This window comes from Ochotona princeps, chromosome 2 (genome assembly GCF_030435755.1).
Source record: "Ochotona princeps isolate mOchPri1 chromosome 2, mOchPri1.hap1, whole genome shotgun sequence".
NCBI classification, from domain to species: Eukaryota; Metazoa; Chordata; class Mammalia; order Lagomorpha; family Ochotonidae; genus Ochotona; species Ochotona princeps.
In genome coordinates, this window is record NC_080833.1 from 160358111 (window position 1) to 160373175 (window position 15065).

Sequence of the window (15065 nt, forward strand, 5' to 3'; positions counted from 1 at the left end):
TGGCAGACCTGGTCTACAGAAAATTAACATCATTGTCTAATTCCATTTTTTGTAAAGATTTATTTATTTTTATTGGAAAATCAGATATACAGAGAGGAGGAGAGACAGAGGAATATCTTCCGTCCAATGGTTCACTCCCCAAGTGAGCGCAATGGCCAGTGCTGTGCCAATCCAAAGCCAGGAGACAGGAGCTGCCCCGGGTCTCCCACACCGGTGCAGGGTCCCAAGGCTTTGGGCTGTCCTTGACTGCTTTCCCAGGCCACAAGCGGGGGGCTGGATGGGAAGTGGAGCTGCCGGGATTAGAACCGGTGCCCATATGGGATCCAGGTGCGTGCAAGGCGAGGGCTCCAACCAGTACGCTATTGCGCCGGGCCCCTAATTCCATTTTTAAGTCTTTTTTTGTGGGGTGTCTGGCATGGTAGTCTAGTGGGAGCCAGGAGCTTATTCCATAGTTCCCACTTGGGTTCGGGGGCAGCCAATTGGGCTGTCCTCCACTGCTTTCCCAGGCACATTAGCAGGGAATTGGATCCGAAGTGGGACTCAAACGACGCCTGTGTGTCATGCCACCACTGCAGGCAGCCATTTTATCCACTGTATCACAGAACCGGTCCCAATAAATATAATTGTTACTCGGGCTGTCATTATGTGTTCCAAGCCATCTGATTGAGCAACTGTTAGCCACATGTCAGTATGGCTACTGAAATTTAACTGTTACTTAATTTAAAACAATCCAAATTAAAAATTCACTTTCTCTGTTGTGCCGGATTTTGAAATCCCCAGAAAATCATGGAGCAGGGCTGGGCGGGGGAGGGGCAGCTTCAGCCGAGGCTGCAGCAGGAGCAGCAGGGCAGAGAGGAAGGGCCGCGGTTGAAGAGCACAGGGCTCTTGTACAGTTTCAGGCGAGTTCCATACAATTATGCAGTCATGATTGGTCAGTTTAACTGTTAACTTTCCAAAAGAGCAAGTTGGCAGGCTTCTCTTGGGAGGTTTGATGGCTGTAGGGCAGTGGGTCTTATCTGACACCAGGGCCTCCTTCCTGAGGAGTGCTCTGCCTACGTGGGCTGCCAGGTGTAGACTGTCAGGCCTGGGGGTCACACAGCCCCTAGCCAAGCAAGTAAGGCAGAAATCACGAAAGCAGAAAACACGTAGGTTCTTCATCTCCATGGCACCAGCTATGTTAGAAATGCCCAGTAGCCGTGGGTGACACAACTTCTTGAACATTTCCATCGTCCCAGGAGGCTCCAGTGGCCCAGCATGGCTTATGCACTTGCCTGCAAGGTTGTGGGGGCAGGCACAGACTCTGTGAGATGGTACTTCAGCAGAGGCTGCGCGTTTTTGTTTGTCTTTTTAGATTTCTTTGTTTGAAAGGCATAGTTGCGGAGAGAGAAGACACACTGATAGAGAAAGATCTTCCATCTTCCATTTGCTTGTGCTTTCCTCAAAGCTGCAACAAGCACAGCTGGGCCAGCGCCGGAGCCAGAGACCCTCTTTCAGGTCTCCCGTGTACTGAGGCCGCAGTCTCTGCTGCTTTCCCAGCTCCTTAGCAGGAGCAGCAGGTGGAGCAGCCAGACATTGAAGGGGCGCTCGGTCCCAGTGCCTGCGTCACAGGCTATGACTCAAGCCACAGTGCCACTCCTGCCTGGCTTGCGTCAGCTGAAGTAGCTAGACTGTGTTCGTTGTTTGTGGTAATAGAGTACAATGTCCTCAGATTGTTTTTCTTTGTTTTTTTCCCCTCAGATACGGGGTCTAGGATTTTTTTTTTAAAGATTTGTTTATTTGAAAGGCAGAGTTAAAGGGAGAGAGGGGGAGAGGGAGATCTTCCATCCACAGGTTCACTTCAAGTGACCACCGTGACTGGGGCTGGGCCAGGCTCAGGTCAGGAGCCAGGAGCTCCTTGCAAGTGTCCTGTGCTGTCGCCGGAGCCCAAGCCCTCAGGCCACCTCTGCTGTGTTCCCAGGCACCTTAACAACAAGCAGGATCGGAAGTGGAACAGACAGGATTCAAACAGGCACCCATATGGGATGCCGACATAGCTGGTTGCCTACCCGCTTTGCCACAATGCTGCAGTGTCCTCAGATTATTGTAAGTTACATTAATATCTCTGGTTTTTGGTAGTAATTAACTTCCTATTTGGTTCTCCATTAAAAACAAGCACGTTACCTTTGTGACAGGTAGGAATAGATCTCCCTGCTTTTAGTACAGATGTTTGCTTAACCGTATGTATTCTGTGTTGCTCCTTCGGCTCCCCTGGCACAGGTAGAAGAGTCAGCAGTGATGGGGGTAAGTGGTTATGTGGAGTATCTCCGAGAACAGGAAGTGTCCGAGCGATGGTTCCGGTATAACCCCCGACTCACTTGCATCTACTGTGCCAAATCTTTCAACCAGAAGGGGAGCCTGGACCGCCACATGCGCCTCCACATGGGCATCACCCCGTTCGTCTGCCGCATGTGTGGCAAGAAGTACACGCGCAAAGACCAGCTGGAGTACCACATCCGCAAACACACGGGCAACAAGCCCTTCCACTGTCACGTGTGCGGCAAAAGCTTTCCCTTCCAGGCCATCTTGAATCAGCACTTTCGCAAAAACCACCCTGGCTGTATCCCCTTGGAGGGGCCTCACAGCATCTCCCCTGAAACAACTGTCACATCTCGAGGGCAAGCCGAGGAAGAGTCGCCTTCACAGGAAGAGACGGTGGCTTCTGGGGAAACTGCCCAGGGCTCTGTGTCCACCACTGGGCCTGACTGAACGAGCGAGGGGGGAGGGCAGGCCCTCCCCCCGTGGGCCGTAAGCAGCCCGCATCAGGGCCTGGGCTGGTACTTGGATCACAAAATGCCACAGCACTCGACCTGAAGATGCTCCGGAGATGTTGCCAGACTAGGTGGCCAGCCACGTGCATGGAACACGAAAGGCTCTTCCCCTCCTCCTCCCACCTCACACTTCGGAAAATAATCAAGCAAGTTTAACTTCTAATTCAGGGATCAACAGCCTTGGTTTGTTAACTTTATAAGACAGGAGTTTTTTTTAATGAAACAGTGATAAATAGTCATTTACTTCCCAGTCACGTTTGAATACTGTACTTGGTCCATATCATCCTGGTGGCTGCAGTGGCCCAGACCTGAAAATGCAGCAGGAGCCTTGGCTGGCAGAAGCAGCCAACCACAGAGAGGAGGCGGCAGTCCCGGGGTGAGGAGCGGTTTCTCCTCTTCCTTCCCTGCCAGACTGCGTTTTCGTATTTCAACAGAAAGAACAATTGCTGGTGATTGTTCAGGGTCTGCCTTTGTGTTTGCCCTGACTAGGCATGTCGGGCTTTGCCTGTTTCATGTAGATAACCGTCTTAGAGCAGTGTTGAGCAGGCAGCAACACCCAAAAGGCACTTTAGGCATCCGGAAGTGAAGTGAGCCACAAAGTGTCGGCAGTAGGTCCTGCTACATTCGGGGATGGGATGTGGAGTGCTTTCAGTGTCCCACAGCACAGAGCCGAGCTGCAGCTTGCTGACTGGTGTAGCTGTAGCATTGCATCCTCTGGTGTTGGGACTTAGCTGTAGTTACGATTAACTAATGGGTTAGGCTGAGTACCAAAGTCTCATCTAGCCGCCTTGGCTCCTGTATCATGTAACAGCAATATTGTACATCACAAAAGGTCACTTTCCAGTGAAGCGAGCCTGGATTGTATTTTTAAATCCACAGGTCTCCCTATTTGATAACTTTTATATGAACTTTAAAACATATTTTTCATGGAATATTGTGGTTAAAAAAAGCAGCATCATGGTTCTTGCTGCAGCCACAATTCAGTTTCCTTCTACTTACATAATAATTTGTATTTTGAGTCCAACAGGAAAACCTCACTTAAATCTATGTTTTGGGTTTCAAACCTGGTAATTCATAAACCAACCATCAGCACATTGCTGATGACTCCAAGAGCTTTGATTTTTAATAATACACGACAGGGCACTTACCACCAGGAAACATGCACAATCTTGTTGCAATAAATAATCAAGGGATCAATTTTGATCACGTTTAGTTATTTAATCATTCCTAAGGTTTTTTTAAAACTTCAAGGGACCTTTGTAATAATTCAAGATATTTCTGAGATTCTTAACACGAAGAACTTAACGTGGAGCTTTAGTTGCATTCATCGTGAGGAGGAGGGGTGTTGAAGGGTGCAGCCAGTAGACGCTGATGACTCATAGTGCGAACAGGAAAGCCTGCAGCCTCTCAGCATCTTTGTAATGGCTTAAGTTGTGTGGCTGCAAAGGCGTGGATGATTTTATCGTGGGTTTGAGAGGGGACAGGGCTGATCTGAGAACGTGGTTGTGTGGTCCTTCCTGAGAGTGCTTTACGACGTGTGCAAAGGTGGTAGAAAAGCGCGAAATTTCTTTGACGATAAAAAGTCTGAATGCAAAGGGTAGCTGCTCCGCAGTCTGACCCTTGTACGTGTGCACCTGCAGCCTGTCCAGAGAGAAAGATTCTGTCCTCTTCTGGAAAGCATCGATGTGTCTTCTATAGGAATCCGCAGGTGCTGGCACTTGGCAGGGACTTGCCCTGACGGTTCGTTGGATCTGCCTTCATCTTCAGGATGCATCTACTGGGGTCTCTCTCTCTCCTGAGCTTGGCAGCAGCATCATAGCATAAAACCTGTCTCCCAGATCTGTCTTGGTGACTGACTGTGCCCGGTGACCTGGAAAAGGTGCAGTTAAAATTGTATTGAAATCATGAAAGATTCACTTGAAAATCAAGGGTTTCTGTGAACAGATTGTTGTCATTCATAATCGGCAGGGAAGGGCCTCGGGAGAAGTGTGGGGTGTGCTGCTGCCAGCCTACCAAGCCAATGTTAAATCCATCTTACTCTTGGTAAATAGTGTGCTAGAAAGGTCTTACTGCATCGCTGTCCTCCTTTCTTAGATTACGTGCGGGGAAATAGAGCTCTTGAAGCTGCTGCCGAACTGTGGCGAAGTGCAGTAACATCTAGAAACAGAAACTGTCGTTCATCAGTACTCCTAAATGAGGCAGAGATTGTCTGAGTCTGTGCAGAAATGGCCAAGTGCTTTTCCCTTCCCGTTCACTTCTCGTAGGTTTCTGCTGTACTGATACTGTGAACACGGTGCTTCCTGGAGCCCAGACCTCGCTAGCCAATCACATTTGCTTATTCTCTCAGTTGGCCTGACCAGAGCCAGAAATTCAGCAGAATTCAGAGCTGTTTTTTAAATAAATTACTATGAAAGCAATTCCCCCATTTTGGTAAGAAGAGATGGCTCTCAAGGTCTGCCCAGATTCTTGTGCAGGCGCACTGTGAAGCTGTCCCTGTCCTTAGCAGCACTGTGGAATTTTGGGAGATGCTGAAAACGCATTACCAAATCTTGCACATGTCACCTTGATAAGGGAACTACATTAGTAGTGAGAGCTAAAATCATCCTGAATTACTTCATTGCCGTGAAACCGCCAACACTGGTAGCATTTTCGTTTGCTGAGTGCCAGTTATAACACAGGAGCGGTCCAGCGTTCACAGCACAAGTGAGCTGGCAGTGAGTGAGCTGCTCTCATCCTGAGATGTGCGTTTGACCGAATCCGACGCTAGGATGAAATGCAGATGGCCTGAACGGTGACACGGAAGTGGGGCAGAAAAGCTCTTCCTAGTGATTTGTTCTCTTTTTATTCAGAACCATATTTACCTCTGAGCTGAGCTGAATTTTATCTTATGTAAACTGCAAACTGCCCCATGCAATTTTGTAATGGTTAAATGTAAATTTAAATATGTAAGAGGAATTAGTTTGTGAAGGCTAAAGATTGGAAAAGTAGAGCGAAGTAAAAGAGCATTTGTCTGTTTTGAGGGCAGTTCTTGGGGGTTTCCGACTCCCTCTACGTCATCGATGGTATGATAAATAGAACTAGTCTGTTTCATTTCGTTGTTGGCTCTGGCTTTGGATGGCAGTGGTCTAGTAAAAGAATAAAATAGGGGCCTTGCGGCTGAATCACCTGTCTCCAAGGAATGATTTTTGGCAAGTTTTAGCTGTTACTTGATAGTTGCTGTGTTTCTTTTCACTGGAGAAAGCTTTTTTTTTTTTTTGCTTTACTGGATAATCTGATTTAAAGATTTTAAGGCAATGAATAATGGGAAGTTGAACAAACGCAAAGCCTTTCTAAATCATAGTGGGTTTACGTTTCATTAGAAATAAGTTGAAATTCTAGAAACTTTTATTTTTTTCAGATGCAGTCGACCTGAATCTTTTTTTTTTTTCTCAAAAGCCCTTCCTTTTTCTGTTTACTAAACTGTTCAAGAAATAAGGCTATTAAATTCAGTCATTGAAGATAGACGCCTAAGTTATAAGGCAGAGAGTTTAAAATATTGAACTGCTTTGGAACTTAGATTTAGAAAAGGAATTGTGAGATGTTGCCAGTAAAATTCTAAGTGTGCAAGCGTTTCGCTTATCAAAAATACACCCCAGAACTGAGGTGTGGGTCACTGCTGAGTCAGGCACCTGGTTGTGTTTAAAACCAGCTGTAAGAGAGCCACACCAGTTCATCAGGTGTTGTAGAGTGACACCAGTTCATCAGGTGTTGTAGAGCCACACCAGTTCATCAGGTGCTGTAGAGTGACAGAGATGAGTACGCGGCCTCCCAGTGCTTGAAAATCTTCATCGTATAGAACTTGACAAATTCCTCAGTTAGATTTGGTAACACTAACCCCCAAATTTTGTCATTCATAAGTGTTGTGTTGAGGTTTTAAATTCATACTGTCGCATATGTATCAGTTTCTCTTTAAAAAACTTGCCATCCTTTTCAGACTGTCTTAGAACCTCTGTGCTTCCTCCCAACTCCCACTGCATTTCCGAAAAGGCCCTCTCCTGGCCTTGCCTCAATGGCACAGGAAGTTCCAGACAGTAATTATAACATGGTCTTCTTAAAAATAATTCAGGCATAAATTAGCACTAAACGGGTACCTTGTCCAAATATTGTTAAAAATTAATTTTTAAATAAGATTTGCCATTCATCTTAGGTTAACCTGAACCAGTTTGCAAAAATTTATTCCCTGTAAGATTAATATTAAGAATTAAAAATAATCTCTTATGAGAAAATGTTTCAATTCATCCGCCCCTTCCCTTTACTGTACGTCTTCGTTTTAATTTCTTCAAATGAATTTACTGTGTTCCCATGTAGAAGAATAAAAAACCAGATTCTCCTCCCCCCCAATTGTTTTAAAATAATATGAAACATGAGGATTCCAAATTCTTCCTTGGCCTATCTTCCCATCTTTTTAAATTGTAATTTTTCTAAGTATATATAGAAACATTCTGTATTTGTGAATGCTCACTCTTAGTATTCATATGGCTCATTTCTACCACATGTGGGAAACAATGAAGTGTCAGGGTGTTGAAATAGAAAGCCCTTGAGTGAATCTTTGAAAAAAATCCATGGAAATCCTTGCAGAAGGAGAATGTAACTGCTCCCTGCTTGGCCAACGCTAAGTGGACTTCTGAGTCCACGTGTTTCCCTGAGTGTCTCCCGTGGACTTGTGAGCCCGGTGCGTCTCCCTGGACAGCTGTCTGAAGCGGGGCTCAGAGGCGCAAGGAGTTTGGTGTGTTCCTTCTGAGCTCGGCAGCTTGAGGCACGGCGCGGGTGAATGAGCGGCCTCCTCGGTGGGGCCTCTTCATTCATAAAGCTGCCTTCTGCTGATGGGAGGAGCAACAAATCATCTTTGCCTGGGAAGTTCCAGAGCCTGTGTGCCCACAGGTCACAGTGAGTTCTTAGTAGTTTGCAGTGTTTTTTGATTCATCTGGGTGCAGGGCTTAAGGAATCCGGATGTCAGGAGCCCAGTGAGTCACCTGCTGCATTCCATTCTCTTTGAGGTCCTGGTGACATGCCGTGTCCGTGGGACTCTGTCGGAAGCAGTGGGGAGTCACGCCTTAGGGCTGCTTTGGTCATCTTCTGCCCTATTCCCGTTTTGCTTTCCAGTCTTTCTCTTGAATCTTAGTCAGTGGTGCTCTTCTCATGGCCAGTGCTTTTACTTACAAAATAAGTAGGCACTTCTTGCTCAGGACCAACCAGCATTAGATGTCATAAGCACCTTGAAGACATCTGAATCCGTTACATTCCAAAGGCTAGAATTGCTGATAGAGAGGAACAGGCCTGCCACAGCGTGCATGGGGTCTGTGAGGGTGGGCCCGTTGGCCTGTGTGAACGTACTCTCTCTTTCCTCAACTGTGACACACAGCAGTGTTTAGAAGACAGGTATTACTTGAAATCCGCCTTTTCTTTATAGGGTACATGTATATAAGTAGATTTCATATCTCACATCTTTTGCATTATCTATGTAATAAAATTACCTCCTGTTTTAACACAGCTAAAGCAAGCTTGCTAGCCCAAATAGTGGAAGCTTTAAACAGCAGAATTAGAAAAGACAGGTCATGTAACTTTGTAAGACATCGCTTGTGCTTGCTGCTCCCCGTTTGCTCAGTAAGTCCTTTGGTGAAGCTGGAGTTCACCGGCTGGAGAGAGACTGCAGCACAGTTTCATGGCTGTGAACCCTGGGCTCTGAGCGAATCCGTCGTGCCAGAAGTGGGAACCATTCATGAGAACTTACTTGGTTTTCTACTATTTACCTATCTTCAGTGAGAGATGATGTATCAGATAAACTAATCTGTTAAGTAAATGTTTGAATATTTTCTGGTGCCGAACAACAGGCTTGGAAGTTTATGACAAAGCTGGCATGAGACACAGTTTAGATGTGGCTTTCTAGACCTCAGAGTCCTAACTGGACTTGAGTCTGAGATGTATACTTTTTTAAATCCTGCACTTTTTACTATAGGGATAAAAATCAAAGAAAAGAGAAAAGAATTCTTCATAGAAGTGCTTTTCCTGTATCGCCCACGTTAGCCTCAGGATGACCCTGTGGGGCTAGACTAGCAGCACTAACAAGAGCCAGCTCTGCTGGGTGCTTGTGCGCGAGGCCGGTGGGTTAACTGTTGCATCTTAGGACAATCCTTGAAGCTAGCTGTTTACCCACATGTTAGCGCTTAGGAGCCAGACACAGCTTGACTAGGCAGTCCAGCAGTAGAGTTGACAGAGAGCCCGTGCTCCCGCCATGTAAGTGTAATTACACCAAAGATTTAAAATGAGCAAACTGCTGAGCCACACAGCTAGTAAAGAGCAGAATCAGTATTTACAAATCCGGTCTCAGGACCCAGACTGTTGGCTGTATCGCATTGGCTCCGTTTCCTTTTGAAGAGTTGGAGTGAAGTGAAACATAACAGTAGCTGGTAACGACACTGCTTTGAAATGAGCCTTGTGTGTTTTAGGAGTGAATGGTTGGAAGACTGTGCAGCTGACCTCCACGTGGGCTTGGGCGGGACTGTTTCTGTGGGTGTTGCCCACTGGGGAGGTGTTCTGAATGAGGCGATGAAGAACAAACTGACAGTGTCCCAGTTGCTATCGCTGTGTAGCAAACTACTCTAAACCTTGGTGACTTTAAACAAGTCATTTTCTCCAAGAACGGCTCATCAGGCAGTCTCGCTCCTGAGGACTGCCTGGGGTGAGCTGGTTTGAAGGGTCCCCTGGTTTTCTCCCCTGCCTGACACCTTGGAAGGGGACGGCTCTGCTTTCCATGGAGTCTTGGCAACTGGACCCTCCGTGTGTCCTCGCCCCCGAGAGGCTGCCCAGCCGCTGAAAGGTTAGGCCAGACCTGACACAGAGCTGGTCACCACCACACTGTACTGCTGCTCAAGGAAGTGGGTGGGCAACTTGTTTTTTAAAAAGAAGTATTACCATGCTAAATCAGACTTGTCAAGAATTTGGAGCCATACAGTTAAAAATAGAAGTAGGTATTTTTTATTGATGCTAACTCTGCTGTGTTCCTTCAGAGCAGTGGTTTTTGTCCTAGAAGCCATTTGTTGTGATCAAGAAGCTAGGAGGAGAAAGACACTAAGTGTGCAGTTCACTAGCTCTCTCTCCTACTCATTTATATTTAGCAAAACTTGCATTTTTTCTTCTTGTCCTATGTTCTGCTTTGTGAACATCTGCCTGTATTTACTGTGAAGCCACAATAATGTACACCGTGAGCCATAAATGCTCTAAAGAGAGGAAAAATATTATTTTAGAATTAGATATTTTGAAGATGTAAACTGTGTTGAAGTTTACAAGTAGGTAAGAATTCCCGTGGTATAGACAGCTCTCAGCAGGAGTGTGTATCTGATGGCTAAGGGCGCATGTTCCTGAAGAGCAGAGTTTCACCTGCTTGTTCCCATCACTACCTCCTGAGGAATGTGGAGCTGGAAGGTCAAGTGCTTCCTTTTTCCTCACTGTCTTGCAGACAGGGAAGTCGATTGTCCGGTTTCCATGTTTATCTTTTAAAATTAGTGATTTCAGCTTCCTGCTTTAAAAACAGGTCACTGAACTTCTTTTTACTTCTGACTACATTTGTCAGTTTGGAGACTTCATTTAAATTTCCTGCAAAGTTAACAACAGTTGGACTAGGCCTGCTTGAGGTGAGGTGTGGCAGAGGCTGGGTGCTGTGCAGGTGGCCATCAGCTCCGAGAGAGTCCTGCAGAATCCTGTGAGGGGTGCAGCTGGGGGTCCCAGTTAGACAGCAGAGATCCGCTCTTGGACCAGACCTCAGGAATTGCAGTACAAGAAGTAAAAGGGGTACTCAGGGCTCAAGACTTATTGTAGAGCATGATAAAGTGCTAATATGGGCTGAAAAAGACTGGCTTTTGTAATTGGATGGCCAGAGATAAAATGTTTGGGGCTTTTTAGCAAGAAGTTATCTAGGAACGTGAAATTCGGAGCAAATTGTTATGACAAAAATAAGAGTCTTATCGCTCTCTCTGGAAAAGCCGTCTGCCCTGAAGTCTGCCCTTGACACGCTGGTTGCTGGTCAGAGCTGCTGTGCCCGTCTGCGGAGCTGGCCTGTGTTTTGCATTGTAACGCTCTAGGCCATTCTTCGGATTCTCTGTGCGTCTCCAGGTTGTGATGATTTGGTGATAGCACACAAGATAAGCTTCTGTGGTCTTGAGTTGCAACAAAAATAATGAAGTCAGAAAAAAGGGGAACCTTGTAGAATGACTTTTACATCAAAAATATACATATGAACTGTTCCAAACCAGTCATAACTACCTGAACGAGTCGAAATTCCTTCAGGTTTGGTTTTCTCTTAGCCACATGGAAGCAGATGGTTATGACATACTTGAATATGATCTAAAGTAATAGACTCAACTGTAGTGGTTAAGAAGCAGGGAGAAAACAAAATTGCTGTGCAGGAAATGAAGCTTAGATGCATCCAGAAGCCGCAGTGGTAAAACAGGCCAGGAAAGCATGGCAAAGAGCCACCTGCCGGATGGCTGGCAGTAGAACTCGAATTCATGTGATACATCTAATATTTTTACAAAAATAATTTTAGATCACATAATTTGAATATTTTTAGGGGGACCCTGTTTTCTTTTTTGAAAAATGGGTCCAGTAAAAATAACACTAATATAATTCAATTGTATATATGCACGTGCATTGAACACAGAAGGTATACTTAAAATAGTTCATGCAAATAATTTTATGGGAAGTTTAGCTATTTTCTTAATATCTTTTTTCATAAATATATGTTTAGAACTGCATTTACTCATCCACCTTGACCTTGGTAACGTAGACCATTTTATTAGGTACATCCAAGTTCTCGACATAGTAGGCCATGAGAGCTTTTTGTTGCTTTGTATTTTGACTAAAAAATTTATTTCTTGCACTTTCTATTTATAAAAATATTATAACAGTGCACCCACTTATTATAGCTTTCTGTAAAGATAAAAGATGGTAGGTGTTAAAGTGTTTAAAACCCTGGCAAAAGAAGGGACCTCAACAAAGAAACGTCATTTACATCTGCCTGCAAAGGGTTGGGATTGAATCCAGACGGAGTTCAAAGCGGCTGGTGTGGCAGGTGTATTGTTCTGAGTTGCAGTGTTGCTGTGACTTGCCAGGTGTGTGTGTGTGTGAGAGAGAGTGAGAGAGAGAGAGAGAGAGAGAGAAAAGGTGTTTAATGAAGGCAGAGAAGTCATTATAGAATATTCTACCTCCCTCTACTGACCAAGCATGCAAGATTGCCCTTGAGCCCTTGGGCATCTGTCCGCCCCATTCTTCTTACATTCACTTCAGCTCTACCTCTGAACACTTGGCTGAAGCCAGAGTGTAGCTCACTGTAGCTAGCAAAGGAAAGCCAGGCCCAAAACAGGCTACACCAGGAAATTCTTGTCATGATTAGATATTAATATTTGATTTTATTGTCCAAATCAAACAGTATCAGAATACTTGGCTTTTAAAAAAAAAGATTTTATTTTATTGGAAAGTCAGATACACAGAGAGGAGGAGAGAGAAGATCTTCCATCGATTCACCCCCCAAGCAGCCGTAACAGCCAGAGCTGAGCCGATCTGAAGTCAGGAGCCAGGAGCCTCTTCCGGGTCTCCCACATGAGTGCAAGATCCCAAGGCTTTGGGCCGTCCTCAACTGCTTTCCCAGGCCACAAGCAGGGAGCTGGATGGGAAGTGGGACCTCCAGGATTAGAACCGATGCTATATGGGATCCTGGCGCATGCAAGGCGAGGACTTTAACCGCTGCTAGGCTACCACGCCAGGCCAAGAATACTTGACCTTAAAGCTTTTGTCCACTGACTTCTGTTTGGCAAGAGTGACCAGGGAAGGTAGAGTATTTCTATTCCTTTTTCTTTTTCTTTTTTAGATTTTATTTATTTTTATTGGAAAGTCAGATATACAGAGTGTAAGAGAGACAGAAAGATTTTCCGTCCGATGATTCATTCCTCGAGTGCAGTGGCCCGTGCTATGCCGATCCAGAGCCAGGAGCCAGGAACTTCTTCCAGGTCTCCCACATGGGTGCATGGTCCCAAGGCTTTGGGCCGTCCTCGACTGCTTTCCCAGGCCACAAGCGGGGAGCTGGATGGGAAGTGGGGCTGCCGGGATTAGAACCGGCACCCATGTGGCATCCCGGTGTGTTCAAGGTGAGGACTTCAGCCGCTAGGCCACGCCGCCGGTCCCTATTCCTTTTTAAAGATGTACTCAACTCTTTCTGACAATGTGAAAAATTTATTTGAGTTCCATATTTCTTTTGTAATTGCTGGTGTCGCAGGCCATTTGGGGGGGCTGGGATGTTAGTTTGCTGATAATGAGCCTTCTGCCAATATCTTATTGGAGCCTGGTATGGTGTGGATTTTTGACTTGTTTTACTTTTAGTCATTCCAAAGAGAGAAATTCTTTTATGCCACTATCATTGCTAGTAATCAAGATTGCCTTAGTTGAAAGCTTTGGTTATAAGATGCTACTAGGCAGACCACCTAAATATCGCTGCATGCGGCTGTAGGGCCCCCCGCCGGCTGCCTGCGCCGGCAGAGGGCGCTAGGACGTGGAGCCACGCCAGTCTTACCTGCCAGACAGTTGTCCACAGCTGGGGGGGGGGGCCTGCTGGCCGCTTGACAGTTGCCATACAGTGTTCCCATCGTTTCATTCTGATGTTCTGACTGTAATGTCTAAATCTGGACTCTTTGGTTAGAATGAAAAAGGGAGTGATCTGTTTTCAGATTTTTAGAGTTTGGCATCTGTGTTTTAGCTACTGTCTGTTGAGTATTTCTTTTCTGATGACTTTGGGCAGGCCGGTGGAGTTGAAGAGAATGTAAAATCCCAGCGAGACAAGCCTCCCCCTCAGTGACAGCTACAGTGATAACCTGTGGCCAGATGTGAGAGCAGTCTGGCAGGATGTGAACTCATCAGACCGTATGAGTCCACTCACAGCTTTGTTTCGGTGTAGAACATTAAAGTTACAATAGTTCTCAGCCTGTAAGCCTTGCTAATATCCTAGACTCAGGAATTAATTCCTGCTTAAAAAATAATTTCCCGTGGCTTCTGGTTTGTGCCCAGAGCCTTGTCCTCAGCCTGTCCCGTTTTGCTGTAACATACACTGATTGGTACAGTCTTCCCTGAGTTGGGGCTTCGTGTTGATACTGCTGCCCATTACAACAAAAATGATTTGTTTAAAAACACATGAACAGAAATGCCCAGGTGATTTCCTCGAGTCTTGTTAAATCAGTGAATCTGGAAGTAAACCATGTATTCTTAACTCTGTGACTCTGATCACGACTGGACCGAAGCTTCTGAGACAGGACCAGGGAGGTTCGGCCAGTCGTTACCGCTTGGACCTCACAGAATTACCGAGGTGCTCTCTAAATATTAACATTTAATGGATCTGCTGCACAACCTGGGCTTTGAAAGCTCCCTGGATGATTCTTAATGGCCAGCCAAGGTTAGTAATCACTGCCTAGGTGGTCCCAATCGGCACTGGCACGATACCAGCTATCCCCGTTGCCCCGTGGACGGCTCTCACTTGGCCCAGTGGAGCGTCTCCTCAGAGCAGTCCTCAGGGAAGAGCTTGCTGTCCATCCTCATCTAAAACACGCAACCCTAAGTCCAGTGCGGCCCGTAGTGTCCTCTGTGCTTTGCATACGTGACGTTTACTTCAAGAGTCAAATGCAAGCTGCCTAGGGTGTTTCTGTTTGTAAAATAAACAAGTGACATTCAGTTATTGGAGAGAAAAAAGAATCCTATTTGGAATGCTGGTGACATTTTTTATTATGTGTCTCTTAGTCTTCTAAGTGGGGGATCTCTGTACCAAGTCACTTTCATTTGCCTTTGATTCTATCTGAATGAATTGAATTAGCCAGGCTTAAATATTCCTGAATATTCAATGTGAAATGAGTCATGTTAGCATCTTTGTTCCAGGTTGTCCAACCAAATCCAGTGATTTCCAGAAGAGGTCCAGAGCTTCCATTCTTCTCACTCCAGGGAGAAGAACGTTTGAGAATTGTCACAGGTTGTCACCTGCCCGTGGCAACCTCATACATGGCAGTTGGGGAGGGAAGGGCCATTTCACTGCTCATGAAGATGAGGGTCGCTGTTCAGATAGGCCAGCAAACGTCTGATGATTCACAGAAGACACTTGTTTTAAAGAAGTAGTAGTTTTTTGGATATCATAGAAAATTTTATTCATATATTGTCTAAAAATAATCAGCAATTTGAACTTGAAGTAGT

At 45.6% G+C, this 15065-nt stretch overlaps 1 protein-coding gene across 5 annotated transcripts in view; it reads left to right on the top strand.

The window, feature by feature from the left end:
• The window catches only part of ZBTB37 (zinc finger and BTB domain containing 37), a 29147-nt gene extending 25978 nt beyond the window's left edge, over positions 1-3169 (top strand). For 4 of the 5 annotated variants that reach the window (XM_058660688.1, XM_058660689.1, XM_004596282.2 and 1 more), the window contains one exon: positions 2257-3169. In XM_058660688.1, the coding sequence (XP_058516671.1) occupies positions 2257-2745 (489 nt within the window). In that variant the 3' untranslated portion in view covers positions 2746-3169. The remainder of the gene's footprint in view (positions 1-2256) is intronic. The other variant, XR_009244953.1, reaches the window with a different exon arrangement.
• Positions 3170-15065: the final 11896 nt, after the last annotated feature.